At 42.4% G+C, this 21,059-nt stretch overlaps 1 protein-coding gene across 7 annotated transcripts in view; it reads left to right on the top strand.

Moving 5' to 3' along the window:
* The window catches only part of atxn2l (ataxin 2-like), a 47,087-nt gene extending 36,095 nt beyond the window's left edge, over positions 1-10,992 (top strand). For 2 of the 7 annotated variants that reach the window (XM_062453507.1, XM_062453499.1), the window contains 7 exons: positions 7,924-7,975; positions 8,258-8,445; positions 8,576-8,708; positions 9,027-9,142; positions 9,285-9,467; positions 9,644-9,815; positions 9,919-10,992. In XM_062453507.1, coding sequence (XP_062309491.1) covers positions 7,924-7,975; positions 8,258-8,445; positions 8,576-8,708; positions 9,027-9,142; positions 9,285-9,467; positions 9,644-9,815; positions 9,919-9,977 — 903 coding nt within the window. In that variant the 3' untranslated portion in view covers positions 9,978-10,992. The remainder of the gene's footprint in view (positions 1-7,923; positions 7,976-8,257; positions 8,446-8,575; positions 8,709-9,026; positions 9,143-9,284; positions 9,468-9,643; positions 9,816-9,918) is intronic. The other 5 variants (XM_062453474.1, XM_062453466.1, XM_062453491.1 and 2 more) reach the window with 4 other exon arrangements.
* Positions 10,993-21,059: the final 10,067 nt, after the last annotated feature.

Here is a 21,059-nt window from a genome sequence, read left to right as displayed (position 1 = left end):
ACGCGTCCTTTAGAACGTCCAATTTTGTTCAAAAACGTCACAATATAGAGTTCAACATTAGCCTACATGTATATTATGAACATGTGTTTACCTTACCTTTACAAGTTAACCTTATCCATATGAAAACGTTCAGACAATTTAGTTTAGCTAATGGGAGCTAACAGCTAACCAAAAAATAACTCACGCTTCACTCACTGCACCTAGTAAACCATGATATTATCCGTTTTCCTTGACTTGGTTATCACTTTCAACACATTTCACTATTGTATAACCAACCAGAGATCGAAATAATATACATACACTGTATATTTGGAGAAAGTTTACCTTTATTATCTAACTATATGAAATCGTTCAGACAATTTAGTTTAGCTAATGTTAGCTAACAGCTAACCAAACATAACTCACACTTTACTCACATCACCTAGTAAATGTGTTGAACGTTTCAACACATTTTACTATTGTATAACCAACCAGAGATCGAAATAATAGATATACATTCACAAATATGCATCCAAAACATCCGACAAGCGTCTGTCTTTCGTCTCGTTGTGAGCTACTAGAGGCCATCTTTGATTTTTTTGGTGTTCCGGCAACAGACATGACCCTTGATGATGTACCACTTGACCCCGTACACCTCAGTATTTTCTCGTGAGAAGAGTAGGTTATCTCGTTGACCCTTTGACACCCACAATGCATTGAGTACTGATCAAAACAAAAAAACATGGCGGCCTACATTATCGGTACTAGCCAAGTTAGCTTGTCGACAGCTACACTACGATAATATATCATATCCATTCACTGTGGATTCACTTGTGTGAATATTTGAAAATCGGAACAGTAATGACAGTACTAAGTTATTTTAATAAATATTTTAGTAAGTTAAAAAACCCACACAAACACGTTTCTTAATTTTTACCACAGTATCCCTTTACTCATTTCAGGTACATGTCCAGGAAAGGGTACAATCTCGTCATTGTCACGTTACATATCAAGGAATATCATTACCACAAACATTCAGCACACAGCTATAAAAAATATATACAAATTATTTAAAACCTTGATGCTGTGTAGGGGTAGGCAAGGCTTCCGTCAACATATCGGCAAAAAGGTACAGCATGTTTGAGTTGTGTGATGTACTGGCTATATTTAGGACAGGATCCACTATGGACATCCAGGATCATGAAGGGCTTGGGATTTCTGGGTCTGTTGTCATGACAAGTCAGATGGCTGAGCGGTTAGGGAATCGGGCTAGTAATCTGAAGGTTGCCAGTTCAATTCCTGGCCGTGCCAAATGATGTTGTGTCCTTGGGCAAGGCACTTCACCCTACTTGCCTCGGGGGAATGTCCCTGTACTTACTGTAAGTCGCTCTGGATAAGAGCGTCTGCTAAATGAGTAAATGTAAATGTAAGTCAACTGGCATTTATTGTCATCATATACTTACAGTACACAATGAAATGAAACAACATTCTTCCAGGACCTAGACAACTACAACAACTACGTAGAATTAGGTAAAAAAAGATTGGTCCAACAAGACAAGATCCAATTTGTGACAAATGCCTCAAGACACCAATAAGTGGGGATACTCTGAATGTAAACAAGTAGGCTAGTGCAAGGGAAACTGTGAATGTAAACATAACCTACTAAAATCATATGTGGACATCAGTTATTGAGGTAGCAGCCATATGCAAAAAAAAAGAGTGGAGTGATGATGTACAGGAGCCTGGGGGTGCATGGGTTTGTCCACAATGCGTGTGGCTTTGGGGGTGCAGCGTTTGTGTTTGTGAGGGAAGAGAGATCCTGACTATCTTCTCAGCTGTCCTCACTGTCCTCTGGAGGCCGTGATGCAGCTCCTCGGGATGCTCTCTATAGTCCCTCTATGCAATGTGGTGAGGATGTGGGATGGGAGATGGGCTGTCAGCCTTTGCAAAAAATAAACATGCTGCTGGTACATCAAGGAATTAGGTGTTCGACGGTCTCGTTGATGTTCAGCAAGGAATGGTCACTTTGTGCTGACCGTACTTGCCCGACACCTGAGAGAAGGCCATGTACTATACATGGACAGTTTGTACAGCAGTGCTGTCATTTTCTGTCTCTTGGAACGGGGCCTGTGCGGGCCAACATTCACCTGTAAAATTAGAAAGGGAGATGTTCAATATATAGAAAACGGTCAACAGCAGGCAATCAAGTGGTATGACAAGTGGTGCGTTTCATTACCCTATGAAACATTAGTCATACATTGCCGTCTTGTCATTTCAATAGGTTGTTAGATTGAATAAGCATAAAGTCTGGTTTATTCTACATGTCGTCCATCAACTAGCCCTAGCCCAGATTTTCCAAACAAATTACACTTGCCTCTCATTTTTGCTTGAACTGTGGCCTGACAATAAATGAGGAATACATTTTCTATCAACACGGAAATTAATGACAGTAGATGGTAGCAAGAGATCACAAAACATAGCCATCAATATAGAATGGATGTCTGAATTATTGTGTTTGCTTTAATTTGACTAAACATGGCAAGTTAGTAATCGCTAGTTACCTGAATAATACCCTTTACTACGAGCTAGCTAGCAAAAACATCAGATGGTGGAAAACAACCACAGGTCATGCTTTCGTCTCAATATCATGCCACAGGTATGTGTATATTTTGTGGGTATAAATAATCTACTCACTAGAAAAGTTTCCCAGATAAATTGAAGCCAACCAAAAAAGGTTTGAAGGTATCCAAGCAGCATGAGCTTGCTTGATCGCCTTTCGTCGAGGTGTCTGGGAGTCATGTTCCAGTCTCGCCTATAGCTCAATTTGGTTGACGATCAACAGTTGCTGCTAATTTACTTGGCTATGTTACGTAGTTTGTGTAGTAGGATTATAACAAAGTAATGCAAGTGCATCTAGTCAGTCTAGCGTGTTACTAGGATTGTAATGTATAGTTTTGTTTTCGTTTAGCTGGCTTCCATCCAGTAACTTATTTTGTGAGCACTGGCTGCGTTGCCAACTCAGAAAGTTTACGAGATGGAAGCCAGCTAAAAACAAAACGATGCATAGCAATCAAATTAGACTGACTGGATGTATCCAAATTATTTTGTATTCGTTATAATCCGACCACACAAACAACGTAACATAGCCTAGTAAATTAGCAACAGCTAACTTGTTGATTGACTCTTTACTACACTACGAGCTAGCTAGTTTGGCAAAAACATCACCTCGTGAAATACAACAGTTCATGCTTTCATCTCAGTATCGTGCAAACTATATGGGTGGTATAATTTGAGTTATACAAATACTTCAGTCACCAGAATAATAGCCAAAATATCTATTTTGAAGGTTTCCGCCAGTCCCCTGAAGCGGAAGAAATACGTAACGAGAAGGTGGATAAACAAAACAACCAATGAATGGAGTATTCGTCACTAATACGGGGTGCAAACTAGGTCAATGGAAAATGCGAACCGATAAATACTTAAATTGTATAGCAATTCGATTTTAATGCGTCATAATCAATTTCTGGAACGTTGAGATTGATCCAAACTCACGCGCATAAAAAACTCACTCTGGGGGACCAGTCAAGGAATTTAGAACCTACGTGTGAAAGGGTTAAAATAAACATTCCTCACATATACATTTTCGTTGTAGGATTTATTATGACATTAGATTACAAGTAAACGATTTGTGGGTGAAATTATCATTACCTGTGGTTTCAATCCAGTGTATCACTGCAACGCTGTAGCCTACGCGAGACACACGACAAAAACATCTACAGTACACAGCTGTTTAGGAAGTCAAACGGCGACAGAACATGTTCGGCACTCCCCTTACTTAAATCAAAAGTCTATCTAACTACTAAACTGAACTTCATTGCTACAGCCTAAACTTTGTCAATCTGTTCATGAAAATAATTAATTTCAGCCTAAACCGTACAACTGAACGTTTAATCGAATTCAACCAACGCAATCGCTACCGAGAGGAACACAGCAGTAGTCTAGTACTGTACCGTAGTAGTAGAATTTACCGGGACAGCTTCTCCACACAGGGCTATATCGCATTTTGCGTTGTTACCTTACAATAATCGCTACCAGTGAGCTTTTTATGAATGAGCGATTTTCCACTAAATAAATGTCAAGCTTATTTACGTTTTGGGGGGCATATTTTCAGTTAGCAGATGGTACTGTTTGAATCGCGATTCCATCTTCTACTGCCAGGTAACGTCGTAGAATAATCTTCAAAGGGGGTTCTTTATTAATGAATGAATGCAATGAGTAGGCTAAATGCATGAAAATATCACGAGAAGGGAAAAACTTAAAAGGACGTTTAAGTCATAGAGATTAGGTCAATTTGTACACCGGTCTGCCAAATTTATTGGGTGTGCTCAAGCCTTCGGCGAGAGCACAACCTTTGTTCTCTCACATATATATTATTTATTATTATTGTTTATTTTCGCCCCCCTAAAACTCAGTCAATATTTGGCCTACATACACAACGGCGGTGTCAAAAGGTTCGTCTTGGTAGCGATTGTGTTGCTACTATTGGAATTTACGTTCCGTTGCATGGTTTGGGCTTAAGTTAAGTTTTTGTGGCGAAAAGTGAAGCTAACGGTGGCTAATTTGCTAGCCACAGTCACTGACGTTACTAACGTCACTACGTCACAAACGTCACGAAAACACGCGTGACTACCTGTAGCAGAACATTCGTTTCGCATCTGTTAACTTGGGGGATAGCTAGGCTAACTATAGCTTTACTGCAAGGCAGCTGCAGGAACGCCACAAGCAAAGAGGCCAGGGTGATAACTATTTACTCATTTTACTTTGTGATATGACACACAATTGTGATGTGTAATGTACAATATAAGCTGATATTATTAAGGAAGTACATCTACTTTCGGAAACAGTAGTCTACTATTTCACTGAAATATTAGCATCATGACATTAGCCTGTGTTGCCCGGGCAACACATACTACAGTGGTCTATGATGTATCTGTTTTCAATCGTTAAAATAAACATTCCTCACATATACATTTTCGTTGTAGGATTTATTATGACATTAGATTACAAGTAAACGATTTGTGGGTGAAATTATCATTACCTGTGGTTTCAATCCAGTGTATCACTGCAACGCTGTAGCCTACGCGAGACACTACTAAAACATTTACACAGCTGTAGGAAGTCAAACGGTGACAGAACATGTTCGGCATTCCCCTTACTTAAATCAAAAGTCTATCTAACTACTAACCTGAACTTCATTGCCACAGCCTAAACTTTGTCAATCTGTTCATGAAAATAATTAATTTCAGCCTAAACCGTACAACGGAACGTTAAATCCAATTCAACCAACGCAATCGCTACCAAGACGAACACAGCAGTAGTCTAGTCTGTACTACTACTGTACCGTAGTAGTACAATTTACCGGGGCAGCTTCTCCACACAGGGCTATATCGCATTTTGCGTTGTTACTGACAATGATCGCTACCAGTGAGCTTTTTATGAATGAGCGATTTTCCACTAAATAAATGTCAAGCTTATTTACGTTTTGGGGGGCAAATTTTCAGTTAGCAGATGGTACTGTTTGAATCGCGATTCCATCTTCTACTGCCGGGTAACGTCGTAGAATAATCTTCAAAGGGGGTTCTTTATTAATGAATGAATGCAATGAGTAGGCTAAATGCATGAAAATATCACGAGAAGGGAAAAACTTAAAAGGACGTTTAAGTCATAGAGATTAGGTCAATTTGTACACCGGTCTGCCAAATGTATTCGTTTTGATTCAATGATGAGGCTGCCTCTTGGGGAAATGAGAAGACATCCATTTCATTCTACACTTCACTCGTATTTTCAGTTGTAAATGAGCAGCAAAAAAAAAATGCTTTTAAATCTATGTCATCTTTATAAATAATAAGTATGCATTTTTATATAAAATACAGAAATATCAGTTGTAAAAATGTCATTAAAAAACGGACCCCTGTCCAACCGACGCAAGCAAGCACACCCTACAATTTCCCCAGAAATTGTACCCTCTCTAGTTTCAAATGATATCTATTGAAAACAGTGTTGTGTAGACGCAATAGATTTATTTGTACGTTTTTATTTCAAGTCTCCACCTTCTTGTTTTAGTGAGTGCTGTTGGCCGTGTTGCATCTTTGCTCCGCAGCTTCACTCGTTGTAAACCAACCAATCAGCGAGCAGCTCATCTATATATTCATGAGCATACCATAAAAGGAGAAAACCTGAAAATGGCCGGGTGCTGTTCTATGCCCCCTGATACATCCTCTGAAATCTTCCCGGGAAAAAACGCTAGGTTTTCTCCTTTTATGGTATGCTCATGAATATATATGAATATATAGATGAGCTACGCGCTGATTGGTTGGTTTACAACGACTGAAGCTTTGGAGCAAAGACGCAACACGGCCAACAGCACTCTGTGAAACAACGGTGGAGACTTGAACGTACAAATAAATCTATTGTGTCTACACAACACTGTTTTCAACAGATTGACTAGATATCATTTGAAATGATTACGTTAGTTTTTTCCACTTCAAACTGGATCGATTTAGGTGGGTAGAACGTTACAGCTTAGCAACCAAACTATCGTGATTCAACTCAGCTTCAGTTTGCTAGAGTTACTGTACATAAAAAATAACCTGACAAAGAGCTGGACAAACATGCACCGTGAATTGTAGATTTACATGTATATGAGTTATTTTTTCGAATAAAACACAGTCGGGAACATGAAATAACGCGTTAGTCCCATTGTCAATAAACTAAATCATCACACATGCTACCTATGCTCTTGCGTTAGCAATCTAAACTAGTTTACATGCCTACAGTCCAGGTGTTTTCGCTATCTAGCTGTTCTTGCATTCCTTGCAAATCAGCGTTAATAAAAAGCAGATGAGCTAGAGTGTAGCTAACATTGACTCGACGGGCTGATGTTTGTCTATACCGTAGCTCTAGCGTAGAAGATCACTGTGGAAGCAAACAGGATCGACTAGGTGGGTAATGTTAGCACTACAGCTTAGCAAACAAACTATCGTGATTCAACTCGCTTCAATTAGCTCTAGCTATCTTGCTGAAAAATAGATCTGGACAAAAATGCATTTTGAATTGTAGATTTTCATGACAACACAGGTTATTTATTTGAATGAAACACAGTCGGGAACATGAAATAACGTTAGCCCCATTGCCAATAAACTAAATCATCACACATTCTACCGATGCAGGCAGGATACGTTAGCATTGCTAATAGCGGTGTTAGCGACAACATCATACTACAGCTTGCGGTTGGGATGAACATAATAAGGTCGGAACAGCACCTCTTTTCATCAACAGCTTCATAGCAAATCCTGCTTTAAATTGTCCCAGTTTTTCAAAACGGTCCGCGGTGAAATTGGTTGGTTTATGAGTGAAGCAAAGACACAACACGGCCAACAGCACTCACTGAAACATCGAAGGTGGAAACGTACAAATAAATCTATTGTGTCTACACAATACTGTTTTTAACAGATTGACTAGATATCATTTGAAATGATTACGTTAGTTGTTTCCACTTCTGTTGCCGAAGCAAACGGGATCGACTTCTGTGGGTAACGTTACAGCTTAGCAACCAAACTCGTGATTCAACTCAGCTTCAGTTGGCTATCTTGCTAGCTCTAACTAATACAGTTTTTCACGATTGCTAAAACACATTTCTTGAAACAGTCACCCATTTTCTCAAAACTGTAAACACAAAACCTCATCTTCAAGCACTATTTACAAAACCTCTGAATCCTCTTGCAAAATGAAACTTTCGCCTCAACTGTTTTACCTGTGCTCAAAATCAAACACACCTAGTACAGAAGCAAAATCAAAATTGAGCGGAAGTACGTAGGAGGGCAGAGCCAGGCTAATCCCTAATCAAAACGCTTGTTTTTAACCTGTTGTATTCCTTCTTTTCAGGCTCCCCAGATCTATCAGTACATCAGCCAGGGGAAATATCCCAGAGCAAAAGGTAAAGGCACACACTTGGGTGGAATGCATGTAGAAATTTCCTACTAGTTTTTGCTTCTGGATTTCACAACAAACCTCATGCACAAAAATACCATAGTAGTATTGTCTAAGGACGTTTGGTACCCACTGTACAAGATGTGCTATACACACACATATATACACTTCACAACTGGAAAAGGAAATCAAATGTGTCTCTTTTGTAATGTATGTAATGAATCATCTGCAATTGACCCAGTTCTGATGAGCAAAAATGGACACTAACACTTTACATGGTGTGTGTAAGGTCATCTCTCCCTCTTTTCCCCAGGCTCCGTGGTGGGCCCCCGGCCTGATCACCACGGCTCCCCAGCCCCCTCCATGATCCAGGCTGCAGCCTCGGCAGCAGTCCCTCCTCTAGTGGCCTCTCCATACCCTCAGTCTTACCTGCAGTATGGCCAAGTCATCCAGGCCATGCCCCATTACCACGGACCGGTAGGGCACTAAATATTATTAGGGAACACTATTAAAATATCCAATTATTATTTTGATGCTAGGCTAACCATATCTTTGGACTATCATCATCAAATGAGTCTGTCTTCTCTGTCCCATCCCTCCACACTAGCCCATGTACTCAATGCTGCAGGGCGGAACGCGGATACTGGCGTCCGGGGGCCCCCCCCAGGCTCTGGGCCCCCCAGGGCCCCAGTACGCAGGCCAGGCCGAAGGCCCCCAAGGGCCACAGCAGGGCATGTATGGTAAGCATGGCTCTCCAACTTGGGATCTTCTCAAAAACACTTATTTGAGCTTTTGTGGACTAAACTCATTGAGAAATGACTCATGCTTGCACATTTCCAAAACACTTCATTGTTTCAAACTGATGTGAAAAACCGGAAGAGAGAGAGGAGGAGAGGAGTGTAGACTTGGTGAAGGGGGTAGGCCATCTCCAGCTACAACTGCCCATTGAAAAAGAGAAATTTCAGTTACCTTGGTTTCAACTATTTCCATCTCTAGTATAGGATAAATCCATAACATTCTCTCTTTCTCCCCCCCCCCCCCCTCTCTCCCTCTCTCAGCTCCTCAGTCGTTCTCCCACCACTCTGGCCAGTTGCATCATCCTCAGCCCTCCAGCACCCCCACGGGCAGCCAGCCCCCCCCCCAGCACGCTGCCCCTAGCCCCGGTCATGGACAGGTACATGGAAACCTCTCTATCTACCTGATGTAGATGGTCTCCCGCTACTGGTAGAAGGGCTTGTTTTCAGTTTGTACATGTTATTTGTAATGTGTTAGCATGATTTTTATGTCAATGTCTAACCCAGAATTTTGCCCTCCAGTCGAACCAAGGGGGTCCTCAGTCCCAGTCTATGTACCACGCGGGGCCGCTGTCTGCGCCCACCCCCCCTAACATGCCCCCTGGCCACAGCTCACCGCAGGCCTCCTTCCCCATGCAGGGCTTCAGCCTTCCCAGCCACCAGTCCATGCAGCATGCTTACTCCTCTCTAGCCCAGCTCACCCAGGTATGTCAACCACAGCCCAGCAGCAGATCTGGGCCAGCAGGGCTCTGTTCTACTGCAGTCATCTTTCCTCCAGAACCACCTTTTCAGCCTTTAAAAAGAAAACACCAGCCTGTACTTTGTTTGAAACATTGTGTGAAGCCTCTGTGTAATCTTCCTATGATCTCTCTCCTGATCAGGCCCATGTGGCTGCAGGCATGTCCACCCATCACTCTGCTGGACATGGTCCACCCCCTGTGATGCTGCATTATGCGGCCCCACCCACTCAGCAAGGCCCTGGCTCCACCCCTCAGCATGGCCCGCCTCCACAGCCAGGGGCCCCCCAACACTACTACATAGGACACCCCCAGGGTAAGCACTCCCAAACACACAGAACCACTAAGACATGCATCTCCATGTGGACAGTCTCCTCGTCAGAATGAGAACCCATTTGTTCTGCCTCTTGTCCTGACAGCTGTACAGGTGCAGGCTCACCCCAGCCAGCAGCTGTCCTTCCACCCCCCTGGAAACTGACCCCACACTCAGCTCCCCCTGGCAGATACCAACTTAGGAAACTGGAGATGGTGAAGAAGGGGGCAGTGTCCAGCACATACATCCTCTTCGCATAAGTCTTTGTTGACTGCGTAGAAAGTATTTGGTTGGATATGTGGCTCTTTTACAACTTCTCAACAACATTTCGTCAATACGCCAACCCTATTTTTGTTTTTTACCCTCATTTACACCCAGTTCTTTTGGATAAAAAGGAGGTCAGTGAGGTCAGTGAAGGTGAACAATCCAAATCCAATTGGATGGGGAGAAAGCTTTTTATTTAAAAACATTTTTATCAAGAAAGACTGAATTTTTTGCTCATTCCATTTTAAGTATTGGTAGAACGCTCCCCAGGAGAAGTTGCAACACATAGGATGTGATGAAATGGGACTTTCATTGCTTTAATAAATGTGCTACATGTAATATTTTCATTTCTTTATGTAGTGATTTTCTTTTATTTTCTTGGCAAAATCTACAGTAAATACATGTTGTAGTATCATGTTTTCATGATTGTTAATGAATTTGCTTGTTGGCAATATGAAGAGGAAAATGTAAATATTACATGTAGGACCATTGCTACTTTCTCTCTTTAACACATCCTTAGCCCTCGCATCCCCTCTTTTTCCATTAATCAATAAGTCCATTAATATAGTGGAAAAAGAACGAAAAATAAAGTTTTTAACTCAACCACAAGAAATGTCTACAGAAGTCATTTTTAAAGGGCTTTAAGAATTATCAAACAATAACAATTTCACATGCCATAGTGTAAAACTCATTACAGAGAATATTGCTATTATATTGAAATTCCTTGATGGAATAATGATCATAAGAAGAAGTAGGTGGTTTGATTATGTTTTGAAGTTTTCTTACAAAGACAGATCAACATTATGCATTTTTGTGATGTGTTCATAATGCAGAACTTTGTAGGGCCTACAGACATGTAGGTGTGGATGAGATTGTTTGCTACCAGCGTAGTGAAGTTGGACGTCAGGTGGCTGAGCGGTGAGGGAATCGGGCTAGTAATCCGAAGGTCGCCAGTTCGATTCCCGGCCGTGCCAGCTGACGTTGTGTCCCTGGGCAAGGCACTTCACCCTACTTGCCTCGGGGGATTGTCCCTGTACTCGCTGTAAGTCGCTCTGGATAAGAGCGTCTGCTAAATGGCTAAATGTAAATGACGTTGTGTCCTTGGGCAAGGCACTTCACCCTACTTGCTTCGGGGGAATGTCCCTGTACTTACTGTAAGTCGCTCTGGATAAGAGCGTCTGCTAAATGCCTACCCAGCTAACACATGACGTTGCGGCAACGTTGCCAGTAAGTGCTCAGTTGGTAACCCGCGACATTACCTTCTGGCAACGTCGTAGCAACGTTATAAAGGGAACATGTCTGTTGCCAGTTGGTCCCATGGACAACGTTGCCACGACGTCGTACCTTGGTCGGCTGGTTACCTTATTTTTAGACCCGTGGACAACGTTGCCGCGACGTCGTACCTTGGTCGGCTGGTTACGTTATTTTTGGTCCCGTGGACAACGTTGCCACGACGTCGTACCTTGGTCGGCTGGTTACGTTATTTTTTGGTCACGTGGACAACGTTGCCGCGACGTCGTACCTTGGTCGGCTCGTTACGTTATTTTTGGTCCCGTGGACAACGTTGCCGCGACGTCGTACCTTGGTCGGTTGGATACTGTTATTTTTGGTCCCGTGGACAACGTTGCCGTGATGTTGTACCTTGGTCGGCTGGATACATTAATTTTGGTACCATGGGTTAAGTTGCGGTTAAGTCGCTCTTTGGTCACAGGACAACGGATCTCGAGTGCAATATGGTTTATCCAGAGATGGAGATCACACTGGACTGCTCTCAGTTCTGACACTTTTGTAATGTAGCCATAGTCTACATGAATTTCAATCACACACACAATATTAAATGTTGCACCCAGCACGTATAAATGTAGACAATCTATGTAATTCATGTGCAGCTCAGCCCCAGCATGTCATTGGTCATCAATTTTCTCATATGCAGGAACATAGCTTTAATAAGTAAAAGACTGAATTTGGAATATAATTTAGTCTTTCATTCTTTACTATAAACATGTACAAAAGCAATCAATGTGTGATGTGTAACATGATTAAGCAAACATTCTTTGTACAGCACACCAAAGCTGTATGACACACAATGCAAATGTGTGCTCCAATAATTTTGTAATACAAAATTGTTAAATGTGACCAAAAGGTAAGCGACTCTTAAAGGCTTATATATGCTTCTGCGTTTTTCGAAAAACGGACACATGGGAACGCCCTCTTCTCCGAGGAACGCCCTCTACGAGCTCTCCGTCAACCCTCGGAGAGCCCCGGAGAGCTCGACGTGCACCTCCTGAATTTTCTAACTATCCGTCGTGAGCGACGGAGAGCTACGGAGACTCCCTTGGCTGTGATTGGTCAGTATTAAGAATCGCTTGTATCAGGGGCGGGGGTGGGGTTGCCGGGATAAACAGGACGAACAGAATCCTTTGACCGCCATTGCTGTAAGTTTTCACAATTCATATTTCAGCTTAACAGTACATGTATATCAGCATCTGAATTAAAATGTGACGATAAATGGGCAATATAGTTGCTGAAAATGTGCGTATTTTATTGATTAAACGGCTAATTTGTAAATTTGCTCCGACTTCTCGATAACCTAGGTAAATAAACACTCCACGACGATTTACAAAAAACCGTTGCGCCACCTACTTTTCTGGCGGTGAATTGTTTTCAGCACCCACAGCCTACGGAGAACCATAAACGCAGTCTATCCGTCCGTATCCGGAGGGATACGGACAGGCCCGTAACGGAAACACATGAGGCCCCCCCGCAGAATAAGCCTGAGAGCCCCCCCCCCCCACCACATATGTAATGGATAATGTAATACAAATACCGACGGGACGAACAGGACCCCGACGCGATCAACTGAACTTTTGGAACATTCTGAAGAGCCGTGTAATAAATGCAAGATATCAAAACTCAAGCTTGTCTTGTGAGGGAAATTTATTCAATAAGAAAAAAACGCTCAAACGGTATGCAGGTGAATAGCCTACACATGTGCGCGTCTTTTATAGCAAATCTGTGTGCAAAGTCTTTTACCACACTCTTTACATCTAAACTGCGCGCACATTCATTTTCTATGCTAAGAATGGCCAGACCTGACAGCCTCTCTTGTGACATGGAGCTTCTGAGATATGTTTTGATCAGTTTCAGCTTGGAAAATGACCTTTCAGCGCTTGCGACAGTCACGGGTATTGTCAGAAATAATTTGATGGCCGTGGCTACATCAGGCACACTTGATAGTATGGAGTTGTGTTTTATTATTAGCGTGTTCGCTAAATCATAAATGTAGCCATTTTTTGTCGTGTGAATGTATGTGTATGTTTTACACGATCATAATATGTATATAACTGAAATACAATGACTTATTGTAACTTTGATTGTTTTTTGTATGTTTAAATAGTCAAACGCAATCGCTGCAACTGCAGCGATACTACTGTCGCATACGTTATCATGTTTGCTAATAATGTCAGTTATGTAATATATTTTATAATTAAGCACTTTTTCTACTTTCTCTTTTTTTTTGTAGTTTCACTCCATTTCAATGTTGTCAGCTTGATAGGAAGTCAATAAAGGAGCAAGGCTAATTTCCCTGGCTCTTGGAAAGGAGGCTCTGTTAACGCTAGGAAGCACAACACAGACAGAGCAGTACAGCTGTCAAAGTATAGGCTAACGTTAGCTACGTGGTACAGTAATGTTAGCTATAGCAAACAGTACAACACCTGTCTCTTCTGGCAGATGAGTGCATCCTTCACCGGCTGGTCGAAAAATAAATTGGTAATTTTGGGAAGTTTGGCATTTAATTCAGAAATTTTCTGTTTTGAATGCCGCTTTTGGGCACCGCTTTTAAATGTGCGTTTCATTTTTCCTACGCTACGCTAGTTAGCTGGTCTGTGTGACCATCTGACCTAGTTCGTCATGTCACTTACCTAGCTAACAAAGAAAGCACAATTAAATATACTTTCCTTTATTTTTATATCAACTCTGGAAACACAGACAAGACCATAAGACATCCCATGTAATTCAAATTGGATAAAAAAAAATAAAAAAAACGGGGGCCCCCATCCCTGCGAGGCCCCCCCGCGGTGCGGGGGCTGCGGGGGTAATCTTTACGGGCCTGGATATGGACGTATTAGACGTAAACGGAGACGCAGAAGCATATTGCGGCCATTAGTCCTACAAGACGGTTGAACCCCTGCAAAATCTCTTCTGAAACCCCAGTTTCAGCGATGCGTTGAAATGGGCATGCGCAAAGTGGGGCAGACTGAGGGGCAGGTTTGCTAAGGAAGAATTGTAATAATCTGTGATGACTTGTCTTTGGAAATGAAACTCTTAACGCTACTCATTGGATTTCAACTGGAAATTAGCTACTTCAAAGGTGAGTTTCTTTACAGAAATAGTTTTAAATATATAAACGTATTTTCAGAAATTGGATGGGGCATGCTATTACGTATAGGTTTGAAATCCCAATGTCCCAAAATAGTTTATTTAGCCCTGAATTTTCAAAGACTGGAGCTAGCGTGGCTGATCACGTTTTGATTACAGTCGGTCATGGCATGCACAGCAATGGCGTCTATAAAAGTATCATGTCACTAATTTTTCCAATTTGTACATGACATCTGTTTTTGGACAAGTTTATTCGTTTTAACCTTTAGATGCGTGAGTTCTAAATATTTCCGACGCTTCCACCAGTTATTTTTCCAAAACGGCAGCTAGGTAGCTTTAATTAGCTTCCGTTACCTAGCAACCTAGCATAATACTCGTAGCAATGCTACTACCTGCTAGTGTTACTTGTTAGCCTACTAATTGTAAATTTTGAAGCCATACTATAGCGTTTGTCATATAGTTTTTGTCTATCGAAAAATAGTCAGTTGGAATGTTCAGCGCGTCGGGGCCCTGCTTTCGAACGATCACATATGTGCAATGCTACTCCTTTAATATCAATATGCTAAAACTATGTACATAAACTACATTCCACTTTAATTTCTGTACAGATTATCCTACCACCGTCACACAGCCTAGCACTGTGTCCCTGGGAAATGATGGTAAAGTAATGAATGACCGTTTATAACAGTGACAATAATTGTATGAGCCATGGCAACCCTAAAGGCTATGTTTTGAAGCAAAAGCATGACTTAAAACTTTTGCATCACCAGATGCCATACCCCTAGATGTCAACTCTGGTCTGGTGGAGGTGAACCCATTGGGGGCCCAGGAAAACAGCTGGCAGCCAGGCAAGTGCAAATATAAGATAAAAATAAGATAAAAAATACTCAAAGCTTCTCAATAGCATTGCCAACTCATTGTAAGGCATACCTAAGTTGTTCTGATCGTGGGGGGGGGGGGGGGGAGATACATATTTGTCAAAACAACAAATGTTGTCATATTAATGCTTTGTATACAACCATTCAAGGTAACATTTGTTATTAACATCAATATTACAGCTAATCTAGAAGAACCACAGTGTATTCCAATCATGCTAACTCTTGTAAACTTGTTTTACTTGTCTTTAATGACAGACACATTACAGGTTATGCTCCGGAAGATGGAGACATTGGAGGAGAACCAGCGAGAGGCTCTCCTATTCAGGCGACTACAGGGCAGACACACTGAAGAGGTGATGGACCTAAAGGTGGCCCAAACACAGGCTGAACTCCAAGACCTTGAGGAGCTGGAGTTGCGAAAGAGACTGGTAAGTGTTTGGAGATGCCATGAACTATGGCTTACAAGCAGCGTTCAACGTTCACATTGGTGCTGACAATAAGTTCATGACTTCTAATTCCAGATGCTGTGATGAAGTGGAAGACGGGACTGGGAGAGAAAGCTGTGGAGCTCCTCATAGAGGAGACACTCAAACACCACCCGGCAGCCCGTTCAAAACAAGCCAGGTGAATGAATCATGATTGCAGCTTCCATATCCAACCTTTCACATGGCTATGTGACAAAAATCTAGAATCACATATTTTTTTGATGATGTATATTATTTTAGATGTGATTTTTTTAATGACTTGTATAGCCCCTTTTACACGTGCAATTATGTTGATAGAACACTAACTTATTTTGTGCTTCATTGTCAGGGCCAACAGACAGGACCTGTAGCGGGGACTGGCAGAAGATTTTAATTCACTGTTTGGCACTTTGTTTGAAATAAAATGACAATGTTACATGGAAATGCTGCCTTGTTTATGATTAGCTGGAGTTAGGCTACACATCACACAAACATAGTCCTCCTAAAGTTGGCTACCATGTAGCCTATTATACAAGAACAAGTAGCATTTTGGGCAAATGAGGTCTGCATATGAACCGCCCCAATATAAGCAGTAGAATTGAGAAATATAGGTTACTTAGTTAACATTGCAGTTACGGACTGGCAACGTCACAAAATTACGTTGCTAGGAGGTCGCGGTTACAGACTGGCAACGTCGGAAAATAACGTTGCCACAACGTCGCGGTTACGGACTGGCAACGTCGGAAAATAACGTTGCCACAACGTCGCGGTTACGGACTGGCAACGTCACAAGATTACGTTGCAGTTACCTTCTGGCGTCCCACAGATGCACGGTCCCGCAACGTCGCCAAAGACGTTGCGGCAACGTATGTTTGGTCATCGAGTGACGTTGCGGCAACGTAAGGGCAACGTAACTGTTAGCTGGGTAAATGTAAATGAAGTTGGGTGTTAAGTGATAGACTATAGCCCACAACTAACGTAGTAAAATCTTAATAACATGTTTGTTTATTTACATTTATTCATTTAGCAGACGCTTTTATCCAAAGCGACTTCCAAGAGAGAGCTTTACAAAGTGCATAGGTCACTGATCATAACAACAAGATAGCCACAAAACATCGCAAGTAGCCAAAACATGAAGCACACATTGTGAACAACCAAAGTAAGTGCCAAAGAGAAGAACCATAAGAGCATGTAGTTAAACAAGTTACAATTAAACAACATGAACCGCTATACGTGCAAATGTACCTGTGGAAAAAACAAGCAACAATAATAAAAACAATATATCACAGCGAGTACAAACATTTTTAAACAGTTACCACTAACCACAAGAGCAACAAGTCTCTGAGCAAGAGTCATTGTGATCCTTGAGGAAACTAACATCGGGTCAAGCGAACCATTCCTAAGTACCGTTGTACTCCCGGAACAAGTGCGTCTTGAGCCTTTTCTTGAAGGTGGAGAGACAGTCAGTGTCTCTGATGGAGGTGGGGAGTTGATTCCACCACTGGGGGGCCAGACAGGAGAAGAGCTTGTGTTGGGACCGGGCGGTCTTGAGCGGTGGGACCACCAGGCGGTTGTCTGAAGAAGACCGTAGGTGACGGGTGGGGGTGTAAGGCTGCAGGAGAGACTTGATGTAGACGGGTGCAGTCCCGTTCACTGCTCGGAAGGTCAATACCAGGGTCTTGAATCTGATACGGGCCATGATAGGTAGCCAGTGGAGAGAGATGAGGAGCGGGGTAACATGAGAGCGTCTGGGTATATTGTAGACCAGGCGGGCCGCTGCGTTCTGAATCCTCTGAAGAGGGCGGGTTGCACATGCTGGGAGACCAGCGAGCAGCGAGTTGCAATAGTCCAACTTGGAGAGGACAAGTGCTTGGACGAGCAGCTGGGTGGAGTGCTCAGACAGGTATCTCCTGATCTTCCGGATGTTGTAGAGGGTGAATCTACACGACCAGGAGACCGCAGCAATGTGGGCCGTGAGGGAGAGCTCGTCGTCCATGGTAACCCCAAGGTTCCTGGCAGAGGATGAAGGGGTCACCGTCGCAGATCCCAGGGTGATTGAGAGATCGTGGGAGATGGAGGGTTTAGCCGGGATGATGAGAAGTTCTGTTTTGGCGAGGTTCAGCTGGAGGTGGTGCTCGGTCATCCAGATATCCAGATATCATATAATATGGTGTATTTTATCATCCTGCAGCCGAATTGCAAATGTCTCGCAGAAAAATTAGACCGACTGCTGAAACGATCACAGCAGAGTGCGAGCCAATCGCGCGTCGCAGCGCTGTTCTGAACAGGACTGGGTGTGCAGCCACACACCATAAATTTCTCAATCTTGAAACTGAAACCTAGAAGTGTTTACCATGACCAACGGTTGCAACGTTACAAGAAACCAATCTGATTGGCCAACGCTAGCGTTTAACGCTCATGTACATGAAGTTGAGAAATGTCAGCTCGCAATGCTCCGCTCACCTTCCCACAATGCCCTACGCGAACGTCAACACCCCGGTTTCATTGAAAATGAATTGGAAGCCCACGCCCCACGCCGCCGTAGTGGACACACACTGTAATGGACTCAGTGGAGTCGGACGGTTCACACCCCGCATCGTCCATTATTGTATGATATTGTACACCTCGTTGGGTATTATCCTTTACATAATTAGTATTCCTCTGTCAGTAGGAAACCTAATTGTAATTGGTAGTATTCTTAATGTAGCTCTAAAGTGCCCAATAACTCAATATGCCAATGGTAACTAGTTTTCAAATTTTGCACATTGATACTCCAGGCAACAAGTAACTCCCACACCGCAAATGGACCATGTGAGCCCATAGGTGCCGCTATAGGCCACACCTAAATTCTAGGTGATTTTCCCTCTAACCCAGTTGTTCTCAACCCTGGTCCTCAAGTACCCCCTGTCCTGCACGTTTTAGATGTTTCCCTGTTCCAACACACCTTATTCAAATGAATGGTCGTTAACAGGCTTCTGCATGACTAAATAACGACCCAGTCATTTGAATCAGGTGTGTTGGAGCAGGGAAACATCTAAAACGTGCAGGATAGGGGGTATTTGAGGACCAGGGTTGCGAACCACTGCTCTACAGCATAGTCCAAAATGTCTGAAAATTTGTATACACGCCTTATTTCTCATCAGAAAAAAAAGCCATTATGATGGATTTTTCTGTACAGGGAAAATTTGGGACAACCTACAAAAATCTAATCACAAACCATAGCCCTAATTAACTTGAAACTTGATACAGATGTGTAGAATACAACTTCCTATATGGTGATAAGCAATAAGGAATATAATACAAAATGGCTGAAATGAGCATATACAGTTGTGCTCAAAATTTTGCATACCCTGGCACATCTTGTGAAATCTTGGCATTGATTTTGAAAATATGACTGATCATGCAAAACAACTGTCTCTTATTTAAGGATAGTGATCATCACTATCCTTATCACACTGTTTCTTAATTGGACCAATACGCTGTTCCTATTGGTCCAGAAGACGTTCTCAAAAATTAATTAATCCGTTTATATACCTCCTGAAAGTTCGCAGAGGTAAATAAACGTTTTTTTGGACCTAGCAACAAGCGGTAGCCTTGGAGATGTAGCCATTGACCTTAACAACGTGGCATCTGCTCGGCAACAAAGTAGCCTAAATTGCCTTAAAAAAAACTAAAACAACCAAATATGGTTTTTGCACAGGTCCGCAAACGCCCCGCAATCGCTTCCCGTTTTAAAGAAGTATCCCGTTTTAAAGAAGACGAATTGATGTTGTTGATATGTTGCCTTGGGATGTAGTGACGTCACCAGTGCAAGTGCAGCTCAGGTGCAGCTGATTGCTCTGACAACATGGCGTCTGCTCCAGATTCGACCTGTTTGATTTGTGATCTTCCCACGTATTGTTGTAGTATATAAGAAACCAAATATTTACTGCAAATGTTTACTCCTCGACAGGTCAGCAAACGCTTTGTCGCCTCGATTTGTCAAAACGATTTGTTTGTAAACCTCGACCTACGGTCTCGGTTAACCCTTGTGTTATCTTCGGGTCGTTCTGACCCATCAGTCATTGTGACCCACCGTCGTATTGCGACAACTTTACCGCATACAAAAACAAAGTGAAGCATTTTCTTTTAACCGTTGGGCTGTCTCAGACCCCCCACATTGCGAAGGTTAAAAGAAAATTATTTTTATTTGGTTTTGTATTGGGTAAAATTGGGTAAACACAACGATGGTTCGTTATGAACCTTTGGGTCATGTGACCCGAAGGCAGCACGAGGGTTAAACAAGCTGATTCAAACGACTGTGCCTGCATTGTCACTAAGCACTGCCCATCTGTCCGTATCAGCGCTGGATCCTGGTATCCATGTCTTTGTAACCCTGCATGTTCCAATAAACATTTCACAGTTTGAATTTGAACAACCTGAATCTTGTTCTATTAGAAGTTTGGAAGCTTGAATTTTTTGATCTGATTTTTTTAAACATTGAAATAAAATAATATTAGCATTTTAAGAAAACATTTTGATACTATGAATTTGGGGTTTAAATGTTAGAGGTCCCATGACATGAACATTTCACTATAGGAGGTTATTTAACATTAATATGAGTTCCCCTAGCCTGCCTTTGGTCCCCAGTGGCTACCCAGACAGCATTTACATCTGTGCCAGATCCGTTTTCGAATCAGCAGATTCGCGCAGCAGTCGCACTCACTATGCAGATCTGCACCAAATTTGCGCCAGACCTCTATAGCAATTCTGGCTGTAACATTCCGTCTGGCGGTTGCGGCGCCGATCCGGGGCAGCTGCGCAGACCAGACGCGCCACAACTGAATCGAGTCCGCCCGGCGGGTGTGGGCCGGATACGCGGGAGCTGCGCAGACCAGACGCGCCACAACTAACGGAAAGCTTTTCCCCCACATAAACCTGCCACTCTATCTGACTGTAGAGTGGAAGACCGTAGGCTGCACCGTCTTTGTGATTGTTGTGATTTGTGATTGTTGGTAAGTGCATTATAGGCCTAAGTAAAAATGTAAAAGTTAACTGGTGTTGATGTCATGTTAGTCTGTTAAATATTTATATTAAACATAAAAGTTTACAAACTTAGTTTACACCACATTATTCTGACAACCTCAGACGTACGTGCCTAGACAAGCTAGTAGCATATACGGTTAGCTGGTACAGTAGGTTCTTTTAAACAACACAACTAGCTAACACAACACAACTACACAACTAATGTGAACATTAGGCCAAAACGGTTATCTTTGCTT

The sequence above is a fragment of the Osmerus eperlanus genome, chromosome 2, assembly GCF_963692335.1.
Source record: "Osmerus eperlanus chromosome 2, fOsmEpe2.1, whole genome shotgun sequence".
Lineage (NCBI taxonomy): Eukaryota > Metazoa > Chordata > Actinopteri > Osmeriformes > Osmeridae > Osmerus > Osmerus eperlanus.
Note: the sequence above shows the minus strand (reverse complement) of the source record. Positions and strands in the feature narration are given on the sequence as shown.